The sequence below is a fragment of the Eriocheir sinensis genome, chromosome 11 (assembly GCF_024679095.1).
Source record: "Eriocheir sinensis breed Jianghai 21 chromosome 11, ASM2467909v1, whole genome shotgun sequence".
NCBI lineage: Eukaryota > Metazoa > Arthropoda > Malacostraca > Decapoda > Varunidae > Eriocheir > Eriocheir sinensis.
Window position 1 is genome coordinate 12979819 of NC_066519.1, and position 18107 is coordinate 12997925.

The window sequence follows — 18107 nt, forward strand, 5'->3', positions numbered from 1 at the left end:
TTTTACCCTCTTTTAGGCATACAACACATAAAAACCTATTCTGTAATTTTATAAAACACTTAGACCCAAAAGAAAGTAATAAAAACGCAGGATATTAGCTAAAAATGGAGTATAACCCAAAATATAGACATGACATATTTATGGGGTGTGAAAAAAATCTAAATTACAACACAAATTGGTATATTATAACGTAAAAAACGTCGTGTATAATAATTTCTTTAAGCAATATAATAAAAAAACGCAGGAAATCAACTAAAAAGGAGTATAACCCAATATATAGACTTGACATATAGGGTGTGTACTAAATTATAACACAAAACAGTATATTATAACGTAAAAAACATCGTGTATAATAATTTCTTTAAGCAATATAATAAAAAACGCAGGAAATCAGCTAAAAATGGAGTATAACCCAAAACATAGACATGACATAGGTGTGGAAATAAGTCTGGGTATATCACAACACAAACTGGTATATTACAACGTAAAAATTATTGCGTGTAAATTTCCCCGGAGAGACAAAAGACGTCTTATGAGGTCAGACAAACAGCGGCTATCAAAATAGAGGCGAGCAATGGCGGCCGAGGTGGGAGGTGGTAGAACCCAGTGACACATTTTCGCCATTTTCTCCTCACACGACGCCTTCCAGCCATTAAATGTGAGAATAACAATTAACCGGGAGACCATAACCGAGGAACATGGAGGATATGAGAGCCGTGAGGTGCGGGAGTGAGGCAGAAACGAGGGACGAAGAGGAGCTGGAGAGAGGGGAGCAACTGGCCTTGAATGACAGATGTTGAAATATTACGTGAATTCCTTGACCTGGCGGGGAAAGGAAGTGATTAACGTGATATTCTTAACTCGTGGAACAAAATATCATCGTTACGTGTCTTGGGTCAACTTAAAACTACTATACGAGGGCACGATATCTGAAGGCCAATTTCTGTGCCCTTATTAAAATGTGACGTGAATTCCTTGACCTGGCGGCGAAAGGAAGTGTTCAATGTGATATTTTTACTCCTGGGAACAAAATATCATCGTTACGTGTCTTAGGTCAGCTTGAAAGGACTATACGAGGTCAAGATATCTATAGGTTAACTTTAGTGCCCTATTTCCTTGACCTGGCGGCGAAAGGAAGTGTTTAGTGCGATATTTTTACTCCTGGGAACAAAATATCATCGTTACGTGTCTTGGGTCAGCTTAAAAGGACTATACGAGGTCAAGATATCTATAGGTTAACTTTAGTGCCCTATTTCCTTGACCTGGCGGCGAAAGGAAGTGTTCAATGTGATATTTTTACTCCTGGAAACAAAATATCATCGTTACGTGTCTTGGGTCAGCTTAAAAGGACTATACGAGGTCACGATATCTATAGGTTAACTTTAGTGCCCTATTTTCTTGACCTGGCGGCAAAAGGAAGTGTTTAATGTGATATTTTTACTCCTGGGAACAAAATATCATCGTTACGTGTCTTAGGTCAGCTTAAAAGGACTATACGAGGTCAAGATATCTATAGGTTAACTTTAGTGCCCTATTTCCTTGACCTGGCGGCGAAAGGAAGTGTTCAATGTGATATTTTTACTCCTGGGAACAAAATATCATTGTTACGTGTCTTGGGTCAGCTTAAAAGGACTATACGAGGTCTAGATATCTATAGGTTAACTTTAGTGCCTTATTTCCTTGACCTGGCGGCAAAAGGAGGTGATTAATGTGATATTTTTACTCCTGGCAACAAAATATCTCCTTTCAGCATCTTGGAATGGAGTAAAATAACTATACGAGGTCAGGATATCTGAAGGCCAACTTTAGTGCCCTATTTCCTTGACCTGTCGGTGAAAATAAGTGATTAATGCAATCTTCTTCAATATTCTTTCTCCATGGAACAAAATCTCACCTTTCAGCATCTTGGAACAACTGAAAATAACTATATGAGGTCACAGTATCTCAATGCCAACTAAAGTGCCTGATTTCCTTGACCTGACAGTGGAAAGAAGTGTTTATTGCAATCTTCTTTAATATTTTTTCTCCTGGGAACAAAATATCATATGTACGTGCGTAGAACAACTTAAAACAGCTATACGAGGTCGCAATATCTCAAGGCCAACTTTAGTGCCCGATTTCCTTGACCTGACAGTGGAAAGAAGTGTTTATTGCAATCTTTTTTTATATTTTTTCTCCTGGGAACAAAATATCATATGTACGCGTCGTAGAGCAACTTAAAACAGCTATACGAGGTCGCAATATCTCAAGGCCAACTTTAGTGCCCGATTTCCTTGACCTGACAGTGGAAAGAAGTGTTTATTGCAATCTTCTTTAATATTCTTTCTCCTTGGAACAAAATATCATTGTTACGCTTTTTGGAACAGCTGAAAATAACTTTGAGGTCACAGTATCTCAAGGCCAACTTTAGTGCCCGATTTCCTTGAACTAACAGTGAAAGGAACCATTTACTTCAATATTCTTTCTCCTGGGAACTAAATATTATCTTTCAGTGCTGAAAATAACCATACGAGATCACAGTATGTCAAGGCCAACCGTAGTGCCGTAATTCCTCCTAATAAGCTGACCTCAAGTGACCTGACCACCAGCGGGCATGTCAGAATAGATATCCGTGTTAATATCATCAATAAGCCTGTCAGAATTGAATAAAACTAACTACCAGGTCAAAATATCCCAAGGCCAACTGTAGCAACCTAACTCCTCCTGAACCCCTTGTAAGCTGACCTCCAGTGACCTAACACCCCCAAGAAAGGTCAGGTCACCCAGGGTCAGTTCAGGGGGGGGTCAGAGGAACAGGTGTTGATTGATGTGTGAGGCAGGTGTTGTGTGCCAAGGCCGTTTAAATCAGGTCATTTAAACATGGTGCAGGAAGTGGGCATGTTGGGAGGTGATGGTGGGGTGTGTGTGTATGTGTGTGTGTGGGTGATGAACATTGGTTTGCTGTGTTAGGTGGGTGAGGGGAGGATGTACATGGGTGTGAGTGGATTATTTTTGGTTATTTGGTATTTTAATTAGGTGACAGGTGATTGTATGAGGTGGTAGGTGGGGGATGGGTAATGGTTTGTCGTGCCAGGTGGATCATGGGATGGATGTACATGGGTGTGAGGAGGTTATTAGGTGTGTTAGATGGTGATGGGTGAGTGTGGGGAGCTGTACATGGGTGTGTGTGTGTACATAGGTGATGGGTGATGATTTGCCATGGCAATGGCAATGGATGGGTTGGTTAAGATGGGCGTGTTAAATGGGTGACTTCATCTATGTTTTTTGCTAATGAAGCATTTTTTTCATATTATTCTTTTAGTAATAATCACGATGTAAGGTGGAACGCTGAAACTTGACAGGAAACACAGGGAAATGGATAGTTTAACCTGTCCGCTGCAATTGGCACAGATTTGACTTTCACTGGTAGCCTGGTAACATTAATACTCCCAGGTCTTTCTCTGTGGATAGTTTAACCCGTCCGCTTCAATTGGCACAGATTTGACTTTCACTGGTAGCCTGGTAACATTAATACTCCCAGGTCTTTCTCTGTGGATAGTTTAACCCGTCCGTTGCAATTGGCACAGATTTGACTTTCACTGGTAGCCTGGTAACATTAATACTCCCAGGTCTTTCTCTGTGGATAGTTTAACCTGTCCGCTGCAATTGGCACAGATTTGACTTTCACTGGTAGCCTGGTAACATTAATACTCCCAGGTCTTTCTCTGTGGATAGTTTAACCTGTCCATTGCAATTGGCACAAATTTGGCTTTCACTGGTAGCCTGGTAACATTGACTCCCAGGTCTTTCTCTGCCTCTGTGGTGGATAGTGAAGTGTTTCCCATGTGGTATAGGTATGCTGGATTTCCCCTCCCAAGGTGCAGGACTTTACATTTTTCTTCACTAAATTGTAGCAGCCACTTTTTTGTTCCACTCCTGTAGCTTGGTGATGGCTTCTTGTAGGAAATCTGCAGTCAAGGGGTTAAAAGAAGAACTATATACTATGTTTGAGTGAATTTTTGTGCCCAGTGCCAACCCTCAAAATTATTATCTAGATCTGACACAGCCGTAGTCACTGCCACCCTAGCTAATCTCGGGTCATTGTTGCAGGGTCAGACGGCACTCTTCACAGCACCATGAGTGAGCCATGTGGCGGCGGCGGCGGCGGGGTGAGAACGAGAACCTACCCCTCCGTCAGTAGCATGGAGCGGGGCGGAGGTGGAGGTAGCGGTGGAGGCAGCGGTGGCGCCTCCTCTTCCGCCTCCTCCACCTTAGGGTTCCCGAGGGTGACACTCCGCTCCCTGCTCAGCAACACGCCGTTTTCAATACGGACGAGGCCAAAGAGAGTACGCACACCCTCATCCTCATGTAAGTATCGGTGTGTGTGTGTGTGTGTGTGTGTGTGTGTTCTTTATTTTTTTTACAGCAAGTGGAACAGCTCAAGGAAAAAAAAAAAAAACACGCTAAATGCTTCTCGGAACAATAGAAAAAAAAAAAACGGGAGGTCAGAAGAGAGGTCAGTTTCATGTGTGTGTGTGTGTGCGTTTGTGTTTGTGTGTGTCGTAAAAGTTTCTGCCTACCTGTTGTGTGTGGAAGATGTCTAACCTAACAAACGCAAACAGTGATCATAGTTTATGTGTTTATTCAGTAAATTTATATATGTACACACTTCTTTGGTAATGAGACTTTCTGTCCACCAAAGTGAACTCCTTTTCTGTTGATTTTTATTTCTTTTGGTCTTTACTTCTGTTCTCTACTTCTCTGTTTTATTTCTCTCTTTTACATCTGTTTTTACTTCTCTGTTGAATTTAATATTTTTGTTGATTTTTACTACAAGTTTCTGCCTGTCATATGTTTCAAGATACCATCAACCTAACTATAACCAAAACATGGGGTTACCAATACTACCAATGCTTCTCAATAGGCTTAGACATACTTATTCCTCAATCTAACATTCCATGGCCTTGAAACATTGACAGTCACAGGTGATTGAATCATACACGGAAATCACCAGTAGGGATTATTTATTTCTTTTTATCAGTGGAAGCAGCTCAAGGGCAGCAATGGCGACAAAAAAGCCTGCTAAGCGCTATGCAGAAATATCATCTTCCCCCACAGTTTTTAATATTCATTGGGGGAAGATTCTCGGAAGCTGCTTGATATGCCATTCCCTCCACCTTGCGTCTTGGTATTCATGGGGTAGCGTCCTTTGTCGGTAGAGGTCATGACAACTGAGGGATCGAGGAAGGTAGAGGACAGGGCTGCAAGATAGTGATCAAATTTAGTATCATTATCAGAAGTAGTTAGTTATTGAGATTAGGTTGGTGGTGTAGTGGCGAGATTATTACTCTTATCATTATCAATAGTAGTGGTCAGTTATTGAGGTTATGCTGGTGGTGAAATGGTGAGATTATTATTGTTATTATTATCAGTAGTTGTTAGTTATGGAGATTATGCTGGTGGTGAAGTGAGATTATTATTGTTATTATTATTATCAGTAGTAGTTAGTTATTGAGGTTATGCTGGTGGTGAAATGGTGAGATTATTATTGTTATTATTATTATCAGTAGTGGTTAGTTATGGAGATTATGCTGGTGGTGTAGTGAGATTATTAGTTATTATTATGATTTGTAGTTGTAATAGTAGTTAGTTATTGAGATTGTATTGATGGTGAAGGGGTGGAGGGGTAATGATGAGGAGGAGGAGGAGGAGGAGGAGGAGGAGGAGGATAGTGGTGCTTGTGGTAGGATTAAGATGAAACCTAGACACGTATTAGCTGTGGTAGGATGTGCATAAACTTTTTTTTTTTTTTTTTCTCTCTGTTGTTGTTTACTCTTCTCGGACTGTAGGTGTGAATACGAAATACGCACGCACACACACGTGCACACACACACACACACACACACACACACTCTTATCATTCTACATTAATTTACACTCCTCATAACACGATTTGTCTCTAGTAAATTAAATCATTACAGGACTTGCATTAGAGAGAGAGAGAGAGAGAGAGAGAGAGAGAGAGAGAGAGAGAGAGAGAGAGAGAGAGAGAGAGAGAGAGAGAGAGAGACTGATCCTGAACAAGTTTTATCTTGATCAAATTTGTTTATCACTTGCACTAGATTAAAAATACAGAGACAAAAAGATAAAGAAAAAATAAAAACGTGACCCCTCGATGCCCCCATAATATCAGGGTAGTAAACAAGAAGTCACGAGAGAGAGATAGGAGATAGGACGCAACACTTATCAGAGAGAGAGAGAGAGAGAGAGAGAGAGATAGTCATTAGTCATAGGTGAAAAACGTCACTTGGCGGGAGGGAAGTGTTTACAAGAGTGAGTGAGTTCTGATAACCTCTTGGATGGGGGCAGACTAGACATCTCTCCATTTTTGCCTCTCTCTCTGACTGTAAGAGATGTGGACTTGGCAGGAGGGAAGTGTTTACAGGAGAGTGTGTTCTGATAACCTCTTGGATGGGGGCACGCTAGACATCTCTCCATTTTTGCCTCTCTCTCTGACTGTAAGAGATGTGGACTTGGCAGGAGGGAAGTGTTTACAGGAGAGTGTGTTCTGATAACCTCTTGGATGGGGGCACGCTAGACATCTCTCCATTTTTGCCTCTCTCTCTGACTGTAAGAGATGTGGACTTGGCAGGAGGGAAGCATTTACAGGAGAGTGTGTTCTGATAACCTCTTGGATGGGGGCACGCTAGACATCTCTCTCTATGGGCTCAGTTTTATAAGACACTTTTGCTTCTCACATCAGTATTTCTAAAGGTCAAAGAGGGGGTCAGTTGGGTTCTCATGAGTGTTTCTTTAGGTTCACGGTACAGAAGAAGGGCCAAACTAACACCAGGGTCATAAAACTACCCCTGGAAATCCCCAAAGCTCCTTCAAAAGCCTTATCAAATATGTGTTCCTGGATGATGAAATAACTACCCCTGGAAATCCCCGAAACTCCTTCAAAAGCCTTATCAAATATGTGTTCTTGGGTGATGAAATAACTACCCCTGAAAATCCCCAAAACTCCTTCAAAAGCCTTATCAAATATGAGTTCTTGGGTGATGAAATAACTACTGAAAATCCCCAAAACTCCTTCAAAAGCCTTATCAAATATGTGTTCTTGGGTGATGAAATAACTACCCCTGAAAATCCCCAAAACTCCTTCAAAAGCCTTATCAAATATGTGTTCTTGGGTGATGAAATAACTACCCCTGAAAATCCCCAAAACTCCTTCAAAAGCCTTATCAAATATGTGTTCTTGGGTGATGAAATGTTTTTGTAATACAGCCCTGAATGTAAGGGTTGTGGGTTAGGCCTCTGTAGCCTGGCCAGCATCTCTTACACACATCTCTCCATCTCTCTCTCTCTGAATGTGTGTTGTGGGTTAGGCCTATATAGCCCGGCTAGCATCTCTTACACACATCTCTCCCTTTTTCCCTCTCTCTGAATGTGTTGTGGGTTAGGCCTCTGTAGCCTGGCCAGCATCTCTTACACACATCTCTCTCCATCTCTGCCTCTCTCAGAATGTAAGAGTTGTGGGTTAGGATTCTGTAGCCTGGCCAGCATCTCTTACACACATCTCTCTCCATCTCTGCCTCTCTCAGAATGTAAGAGTTGTGGGTTAGGATTCTGTAACCTGGCCAGCATCTCTTACACATCTCTCTCAATCTCTCGCTCTCTCAGAATGTAAGAGTTGTGGGTTAGGATTCTGTAACCTGGCCAGCATCTCTTACACACATCTCTCTCCATCTCTGCCTCTCTCAGAATGTAAGAGTTGTGGGTTAGGATTCTGTAACCTGGCCAGCATCTCTTACACACATCTCTCTCCATCCCTGCCTCTCTCAGAATGTAAGAGTTGTGGGTTAGGATTCTGTAGCCTGGCCAGCATCTCTTACACACATCTCTCTCCATCTCTGCCTCTCTCAGAATGTAAGAGTTGTGGGTTAGGATTCTGTAACCTGGCCAGCATCTCTTACACACATCTCTCTCCATCCCTGCCTCTCTCAGAATGTAAGAGTTGTGGGTTAGGATTCTGTAGCCTGGCCAGCATCTCTTACCCTGTCAGCATCACCATGACTCCTGCTACGTGCCGACACACAATTTTTCCTTCAGGTTTTGCTTTGACATGCTTGTGAGATGATTTTTACTTGCATGGGATATACATTTGATAGACAGTTACATGGCTATTGAACTTTTAATCCTATTTTCAACATGGATGACAAAGGATAGTTTTTCTTGACATTTTTCCTTACATAACATAAACACACTGGAGACTTCAAGGACAGTAATTGAACTTCTAATCACATCATAAACAAAGGGAAAGGTTGATCAAAAATGGTTATGATGGCTGATTAAAGACTGCTAAGGAATACAAGTTGTTCACTCTACTTGGCAGATTAAAGACTGCTAAGGAATACAAGTTGTTCACTCTACTTGGCAGATTAAAGACTGCTAAGGAATACAAGTTGTTCACTCTACTTGGCAGATTAAAGACTGCTAAGGAATACAAGTTGTTCACTCTACTTGGCAGATTAAAGACTGCTAAGGAATACAAGTTGTTCACTCTACTTGGGATAAACATTTGAGAGACACAGTTGAAGGTTGTTAATTGAATGTTAACCCCTTTCATAAAAAAATGGGGAAAAGGATGAAATATGAAAAATGATGACAAATTAAAGACTACAGTGGAGTACAGTTTTCCTTAACATATTTTTGCTTACGTAGTTTAAACATTTGATAGACATACTTAGAGACTGTCATTGACCATCTAATCCCACCATAAAGGGGAAATTGACTAAATATGAATCATGATAAAAGAAAAAGAATACGAAGGAGTACAATTTTTCTGGACATATTTTTGCTTACATAGTGAAAACATTTGATAGACACAGTTAGAGGATGACCGTATAATGTCTACCCTTATCATAAAAAAATGGGAAAATTATGAAATATGAATAATGATAAGATAAGAATACAAAGGAATTAATTTTTCTAGACATATTTTTGCTTACATAGTGAAAACATTTGATAGACACAGTTAGAGGATGACCATATAATAAGAAAAGGGAAAATTATGATAAAATGGACAATGATTTCAAATTTAAGACTAGAAAGGAACAATTATTTCTAGACATTTTTGCTTACATAGTGAAAACATTTGATAGACACAGTTAGAGGCTGACCGTATAATGTCTACCCCTTATCATAAAAAAAAAGGGAAAATTATGATAAAATGGACAATGATGGCAAATTTAAGACTAGAAAGGAACAATTATTTCTAGACATTTTTGCTTACGTAGTTAAAACATTTGATAGACACAGTTAGAGGATGATCATGTAATGTCTAATCTTATCATAAAAAAATGGGAAAATTGCAAAATATGAATAATGATAAGATAAGAATACAAAGGAATACAATTTTTCTAGATATATTTTTTCCTACTTGGGATAACTGTGTGATAGAGGCAGTTCAAGGCCGGTCATTGAACTTTACCTGCGTCATAAAAAAAGGGAAAAATTGATAAAAAATGGACGATGATGGCAAATTAAAGTCTACTAAGGAATATAATTTTTCTCGACATTTTTTTCAACTCGGGATAACTGCTTGATAGAGGCAGTTCAAGGCCTTTTAACCACGTCATAAAAAAAGGGAAAAATTGAAGAAAAAAAAATGGATGATGTTGACAAATTAAAGTCTACAAAGGAATATAATTTTTCTCGACATTTTTTTCAACTCGAAATAACTGCTTGATAGAGGCAGTTCAAGGCCTTTTAACCACGTCATAAAAAAAGGGAAAAATTGAAGAAAAAAAAATGGATGATGATGACAAATTAAAGTCTACAAAGGAATATAATTTTTCTCGACATTTTTTTCAACTTGGGATAACCGCTTGATAGAGGCAGTTCAAGGCCTTTTAACCGCATCATAAAAAATGGGAAAATTTGAAAAAAAATGTGATGTTAACAGGATAAAAAATAGAGGAAAACACAATTATTTTTATATCAATGGTAACTGATTGATAACATAAGACCATACGAACATAAGGTAAGAGGCCAGATGGCGTATACAAGGCAGGCATAAACAATGAAGATACAGGAGACAGGATAAAGAATAGAGGAGAACAATTATTTTTATATATATGGTAACTGATTGATGACGTAAGAACATGCAAACACAAGAACGTAAGGAAGAGGTAAGAGGTCAGTTGGGGTATACGAGGCAGCTCCTCTCTGGTCGTTGAACCTCGAACCCTGCAAAAAAAAAAATAATAGGAAAACTTCACCCAAAAATATCAATGAGACAATAAAGAATACAGTGGAATACAATTTTTATTTATTTATTTATTTATTAGTTTGTTTTGTCTATAATTGATTGACTCATTTTAACTCATTTTACTTTATTTTTATCTTTATTTCCTCCCATTTTATTTTATTTCCTCCTTGGAGAAAAAACTTACTCTCATTTTGTTATTTTATTTGAGGAAGTTGATTGTTCTTCATCTTCTTCTTCTTCTTGTTCTTGTTCTTCTTCTTCTTATCACTATTTGGACATGTGTGTTTCTGATCTGGTTTATCATTGCTTTTTCCTTCCCTTCTGCCATTTTTATTTCTTTATCCAAAACTGATTGACAACATATACTGATAATTCAATAATGCTCTTAATGATAATGTATAACCACGCTTGATAATGGATAAATTGGAGTGTGTGTGTGTGTGTGTGTGTGTGTGTGTGTGTGTGTGTTTACCGAGTTATGTGGCAAAATGCTCCTTGAAATTTAAACAGTATCCCATTTTTTTCTTCTTTCATATTCTCTCATTGTGTGTGTGTGTGTGTGTGTGTGTGTGTGTGTGTCCAATCTGTTTTAATTTCTTTTTTTCTTTCCGGGATGCCAGGGTTGTTTGAGGTTCAGTGGGGGGTGGGGGCTCTCCACTGATGATAACCATGATAAGAACATTGATACAGGTACGCAATAGGTAAACCTAATTTGGGAGGGGCTGCTTAGCTATCTGTGTGTGTGTGTGTGTGTGTGTGTGTGTGTGTATGGGGGGGGGGGTGTATTGATATCTTTGCAGTGGGACAAAACAATGGCAGAAACAAACTCTGCATTTACGATTTTCAACTTTTTATAATTTTGCGATTTTAGACAAGGTATGTTATATTTGGCTGCAAGTTGAGTGTATCATGACATTTTCTTTCTTCAATTTCCATTTTGTTTTAAGTATCTGATGCATTATACGTTTTTTTCGGTCCTTGTAAATTCGTCTCCATCATCTTTTTGCAATTTCCACACCTCGACACTTGAAACTGGCCTCTCCTTTGGGTACTCCTTACTATTCACTTCTATGGGAGCAGTGTTTAGTGGGCTTTATTTTTCTTAACTTTCTTTTTGTTGCCCTTGAGTTGCTTCCTGTACAATAAAAAATAAATAAATAAATAAATAAAAATAAAAAATATGGCCAGTACAGTTGCAGTGCCGTGATTTTACATCCCAGTCAATCATCTATCAACAAACTCCACAGCCCACGTTATTGTTCCGCCCTCCATCCGTCATATTTTGAACTCTTTTTACCTTAAGCTGGCGATGAGTGACCCTTGATGTTGACGAGGTGACGTGATAACGGTGGCACTTTGAGAGATTAACGGCTGCGCGAGGAAGTTTTTATCACAATCTTCTTGGGATAAAAACAATACATGGCTTCCTTTTTCTTTTCCTCACAGATAAGTTAACTGTTGATTCTGATACCGAAGGGAAGTGTTTGCCATAGTCTTTCTCTTTAAAGGAAAAACAATACATGGCTTCTTTTTCTTTTCCTCACAGATAAGTTAACTGTTGATTCTGATATCGAAGGGAAGTGTTTGCCATAGTCTTTCTCTTTAAAGGAAAAACAATAGAAGACTTCCTTTTTCTTTTCCTCACAGATAAGTTAACTGTTGATTCTGATACCGAAGGGAAGTGTTTGCCATAGTCTTTCTCTAAAGGAAAAACAATACATGGCTTCCTTTTCTTTTCCTCATAGATAAGTTAACTGTTGATTCTGATACCGAAGGGAAGTGTTTGCCATAGTCTTTCTCTTTAAAGGAAAAACAATACATGGCTTCCTTTTCTTTTCCTCACAGATAAGTTAACTGTTGATTCTGATACCGAAGGGAAGTGTTTGCCATAGTCTTTCTCTTTAAAGGAAAAACAATACATGGCTTCCTTTTCTTTTCCTCATAGATAAGTTAACTGTTGATTCTGATACCGAAGGGAAGTGTTTGCCATAGTCTTTCTCTTTAAAGGAAAAACAATACATGGCTTCCTTTTCTTTTCCTCACAGATAAGTTAACTGTTGATTCTGATACCGAAGGGAAAAGAAGTGTTTATTGCAATCTTTCAAAGGGGAGAGAAGTTTTACTGTTGCTGCCATAGGAAAAATTGATATCAGGCCTTATTTTTTTCGTTGAAGAAAAACTAACTCATTTTATTTTATTTTGCTTTATTTTATTTTACTCTAATTTATTTTATTTTACTTTATTCCCTCCCATTTTATTTTATTTCCTCCTTCAGTTAAAAAACTAACCCATTTCCTCTTTCCCGACAGACAAGTTAACCATAGAATCCGAGAGTGGCAGCGGTGGCGGCAGCGGTGCGGACTCCTGCGGGGGTGATGGTGGGGGTGTGGCCGACCCGCCAAGCTGGTCATCCATCCGCCGCCACCACCACCCCGGGGGGCGGAGTCTGGTGGGCAGCCGGCGGGGGTCCGTTGGCTCGAGGGGCACCACGCGGGCGGAGTCCTGCTCCTCAGAGGGCGTAAGTATTGTTGCTGGCTTGGCTGTTGTTATGGGTGCCTCTCAGTCTACTTGAGTGTTGTGTTCCTGGGGAGTTCGTGTAAAGTAAATTTCACGTAATGCAAACACTTTTTCCATTATTTAAGTGTTAGGCACATTATCAAACAGAATCAGAGTGAAATCTGTGTGTGTGTGTATTTACCTAGTTGTAGTTTTACAGGGCCTGGGCTTACGCTCGTGTGGTCCCGTCTCCATATCTGTATTTGTCCAGCTTTTCCTTAAAGTTGTGCACACTCTTTGCCGGTAATACATCCTCACTTAGTCTGTTCCAAACCTCTATATTTCTTTGAGGGAAGCTATATTTCTTTATGTCTCTCAAGCATCTCCCCTTCCTCAGTTTTTTACTATGTCCTCTTGTGTTTCTGGTGGTAATTCATTTTTTTAGTAGTAACTCCTCGTTATCTACTTCTTCCATTTTGCTCAATAATTTGTTGATTTGTATTAGGTCTCCCCTTTCTCTTCTTTGTTCTAGTGTTGGTAAGTCCATATCCTTTAGTCTTTCTTCATATGTCAATCCCTCCAGCTCCTCATATGTCAATCCCTCCAGTGTGTGTGTATTTACCTAGTTGTATTTACCTAGTTGTAGTTTTACAGGGCCTGGGCTTACGCTCGTGTGGTCCCGTCTCCGTATCTATAATTATCCAACTTTTCCTTGAAACTCTGCACACACTTCGCCGATACTATTTCTTCACTTAATCTGTTCCAAACCTCTATATTTCTTTGTGGGAAGCTATATTTCTTTTTGTCGCTTGAGCATCTTCCCTTCCTCAACTTTTTACTATGTCCTCTAGTATTCCTGCTGGAAGGTTCCTCTCTTAGTGGCAATTTCTCGTTATCTACTTCTTCCATTTTACTCAATAGCCTATATATTTGTATCAGGTCTCCTCTTTCTCTTTGTTCCAGTGTTGGCAAGTCCATTTCCTTTAGTCTCTCTTCATATGTCAGTCCCTCCAGTTCTGGAACCATTTTTGTTGCCATCCTCTGTATTCTTTCTAGTTTTATTATGTGTTTCTTCATATGTGGAGACCACACTGTTTCTGTGTATTCTAGTTTAGGTCTGATCATAGTAGTTATTAATTTTTTCATCATTTCTTTGTCCATGTAGTGGAATGCTATACCTATATTTCTCACCATGTTATATGTATCACCGAAGATCCGATTTATATGGCTTCCTGGTTGCATATAATCTTGCATTATTACTCCCAAGTCTCTCTCTTCATTTACTTTCTTTAATATTTCCCCATCTCCCATTTTATATGTCCATTTTGGTCTTTCTACACTCTTTCCCATTTCCATAACATGACATTTCCTCACGTTGAATTTCATCTCCCATTTCTGACTCCATTTCCAAATCTTGTTCAGGTCCTCTTGCAGCTCCTTGCAGTCTTCACTGTTTCTTATATGTCTTAGCAGTTTAGCATCATCCGCGAACAGGCTCATGTAGCTGTTTATTAATATATCATTAATATAGACTAGGAAGAGTACTGGTGCCAAAACCGACCCCTGGGGCACTCCACTTTCCACCGCTCTCCATTCCGATCTAGTGTCCTTAACCACGGTTCTCATCTCTCTTCCTCTTAAGTAGCTTTCCATCCAGCACTTCATTTTCCCTCTCACTCCTCCTTTATTTTCTAGTTTCCACAGCAGTCTTGAATGTGGAACTTTGTCAAATGCCTTCATTAAGTCTAGGTAAATGCAATCCACCCATCCGTCTCTTTCCTGTAATTTGTCCATCACTCTTGAGTAAAAGCTCAGCAAGTTTGTCACACATGAGCGGCCTTTCCTAAACCCATATTGATTGTTTGTGATTAAATTATGTTCTTCTAGAAATCTCATCCATTGTTCTTTTATTAATTTCTCACATATTTTACATACTACACTGGTCAGAGACACCGGTCTGTAATTTAGGGGTTCTTCCTTTTTTCCACTTTTGTATATAGGTACCACTTTTGCCCTCTTCCGCTCCCTAGGCACTGTGCCCGTTTTAATTGAGCACCTAATGATGTCATATTGGGCCAACTAGCTCATTTCTGCATTCTTTAAGTATAAAACCTGAAACTCCATCCGGGCCCACGGCCTTCCCTTCTTCCAATTCCCCGAATAGTTTTTTTATCTCCTCTTTATCTATTTTGACCTCTTCCATATATACATCTAAGTTGTTTTCTTGTGGTTCATTAAATACTGATTCTTTGGTGTGTGTGTGTGTGTGTGTGTGTGTGTGTGTGCATTTACCTAGTTGTAATTTTACAGGGCCTGGGCTTATGCTCGTGTGGTCCCGTCTCCGTATCTATAATTATCCAACTTTTCCTTGAAGCTCTGCACACTCTTCGCCGATACTATTTCTTCACTTAGTCTGTTCCAAACCTTTATGTTTCTTTGTGGGAAGCTATATTTCTTTATGTCTCTTGAGCATCTTCCCTTCCTCAACTTTTTACTATGTGTGTGTGTGTGTGTGTTGTGTTGTGTGTGTGTGTGTTGTGGAAAATATGTCCACTAATGACAACCTTGAGACGTCGCGGCAGGGGTGCATCACTTTTTGTTTTGGTTAGTCTTGGTTTTCCTTGGTTTTCCTTATTTGCAAGTTTGTGTGGCTATACAAGAAAGATGCAGCAACAACCAGTCTTAAAGAATGGCCACTTCTTTTCGAACACTGATCAAGGTCTGAATCTGATCTGGATTTTAACTACAAAAATAGAACACCTCAAGGCAGATCATCATCATCATCATCATCATCATCGTTTAATGTCCATTTACTCCCTATGGTGGGGTTGGACGGGATATGAGCCTCCTCCACAGTTGCCGGTGTATAGCCATTTCTTCCGTGATGTTCAGCCTCCTCATATCTTCCTCCATATCCCCATATCTCACCCTTCTCCACGTCTTCCTTGGTAGATCAGCTGATTAAATAATGGCACAAAAGCATTTCCTCAACATTATCTTATCTGCTCCTCATACATTATTGGAGTTGCTTGAGTGTATAGTCTTAATATATAAGCTGATGTGTGTGTAACCCAGTGGAGTGGAGGCTGGGCTGTGGGTGTCATCTGCAGCCACAGGGGCAACGATGTACTGGAGTGGGTTCATGTGTATGTATGTACGTATGTTTGTGTACTGTATGTATTTGTGTGTGTGTGTGTGTGTGTGTGTGTTTACCTAGTTGTATTTACCCAGTTGTGGTAGGAGCTACGCTGGCCCTGTCCCGTCTCTATATCTTCTATAATCCAACTCGGCCTTAAATTCATGAATCGTCTTTTCGTGGACCATGTATTTTTCCAGGCCGTCCCAGATCTCCACTACTCTTTGTTGAAAACTGTTCTTCTCAATGTCTCTTCTACAGGCTTCCTTTTTTCTCTTCCTTCCTTGTCGTTGATATAAATTGCAAACATGACTGGAGCCAGCACTGACCCCGGTGAGACTCCACTCATCACTTTCCTCCATGAGAACCTCACATCCCTGATCACTGTCCTCATTTCCATGTTTTCTAAAAAGCCTTTCATCCACCTCAAAGGTCCTCTCAGTCCTCCAATGTAGTTGTGTGATTTAAGATATACCCTGACTTTATAACATTGCGTTAAACCAAATTTGTGTAATCTGAACTTACATAAAGCAAGAGGTACCTGTACTTGGCTGTGTGTGGTGGTGGTGGTGGTGGTGTGGTGGTTGGTAACAGTGTGTGTGTGTGTGTGTTGCAGGGGGCGTGTGGCGGCAGCAGCAACAGCGGGGAGGCGGCGGCAAGTGCAGCGCCTGGTGGTGGCACACAGGTCTCGGACACCCCTGGGGCAGCGGTGGCGGCAGCGGTGGCCGGCACGGAGGGCGCGGCGGCGGTGGGGCGCAGGGAGTGCCTGCTGTGCCTGCAGGAGGTGCCGGCGGATGCCTTCCCCAGCCTGCTGTCCTGCCCCCACTCAGCCTGCCTGGCCTGCCTGCGCCAGTACCTGCGCGTGGAGATCACGGAGTCGCGCGTCAACATCAGCTGCCCGCAGTGCAGCGAGCTGATGCACCCGTCGGACATCCACGCCATCGTCGACAATGCGCTCCTCTCTTACAAGTTCGAGGACTTCATGCTGCGCCGCGTCCTCTCCACCGATCCCGACACACGCTGGTGCCCCGCCCCGGACTGCGGCTACGCGGTGGTGGCCTCAGGTTGTGCTGGCTGCCCCAAGCTCAAATGTGAGAGGCCGGGCTGTGGCAGCTACTTCTGCTATCACTGCAAGGCAGAGTGGCACCCCAACCAGACCTGTGACATGGCGAGGGCCCAGCGCTCCCCCAACGTCCTGCTGTCCTCCTTCAGCTACATCCACGACATACAGACCAGTGAGTGCTGGGGGGTGATGATGAGGGACCAGGGGAACACTGCTGAGGCTTGTGTGAGGGACGGGATGTCAAGGGAATACGCTACCACTTGACAAGCCTTACAGCTACTCAGGGCTCTTGTGAAGGAAGGAAAACAGGGATCAGGGAACTTGAAGACTTGTTTGACTTGCTAACACTAAATACTACTTGAATGTTCTGTTGGTGGTTAGTGTGTTACCCTCTGCCAAGCTCCACCAGTGACCCTCTCCTCTTCTCTCCTGCAGGTGATGACGTGAAGGCATGTCCACGCTGCCAGGTCTTGATAGTGAAGATGGACGACGGCTCCTGCAACCACATGACCTGCAGTGTGTGTGGCGCCGAGTTCTGCTGGCTCTGCATGAAGGAAATATCTGACCTCCACTACTTAAGGTGAGGGCCCACTGTGTTCAAGGCTGTGAGGGGTCAGGGAAGGGGAGAGTGCAAGGGAAGGCAAGACTAAGAAGGATCAAGGAAGGAGAGAGAGAGATTAAGGGAAGATAAGAGTGTGAGGGATCAAGGAAGGAGAGAGAGAGATTAAGGGAAGATAAGAGTGAGAGGGATCAAGGAAGGAGAGAGAGAGATTAAGGGAAGATAAGAGTGAGAGGGATCAAGGAAGGAGAGAGAGAGATTAAGGGAAGATAAGAGTGTGAGGGATCAAGGAAGGAGAGAGAGAGATTAAGGGAAGATAAGAGTGAGAGGGATCAAGGAAGGAGAGAGAGAGAGAGAGAGAGAGAGAGAGAGAGAGAGAGAGAGAGAGAGAGAGAGAGAGAGAGAGAGAGAGAGAGAGAGAGAGAGAGAGAGAGAGAGAGAGAGAGAGAGAGAGAGAGAGATTAAGGGAAGATAAGAGTGAGAGGGATCAAGGAAGGAGAGAGAGAGAGATTAAGGGAAGATAAGAGTGAGAGGGATCAAGGAGAGAGAGAGAGAGAGAGAGAGAGAGAGAGAGAGAGAGAGAGAGAGAGAGAGAGAGAGA

At 41.3% G+C, this 18107-nt stretch overlaps 1 protein-coding gene across 2 annotated transcripts in view; it reads left to right on the plus strand.

Moving 5' to 3' along the window:
• The first annotated feature begins 530 nt into the window (after window positions 1-530).
• Window positions 531-18107, plus strand: part of LOC126996874 (E3 ubiquitin-protein ligase RNF19B-like) — a 31105-nt gene continuing 13528 nt past the window's right edge. For both annotated transcript variants that reach the window (XR_007751697.1, XM_050857788.1), the window contains exons 1-5: window positions 531-658; window positions 4090-4347; window positions 12562-12770; window positions 16501-17119; window positions 17383-17527. Coding sequence is in view for 1 of the 2 variants with exons in the window: in XM_050857788.1 (XP_050713745.1) it covers window positions 4116-4347; window positions 12562-12770; window positions 16501-17119; window positions 17383-17527 (1205 nt within the window). In the remaining variant the exon portion in view is untranslated. The remainder of the gene's footprint in view (window positions 659-4089; window positions 4348-12561; window positions 12771-16500; window positions 17120-17382; window positions 17528-18107) is intronic.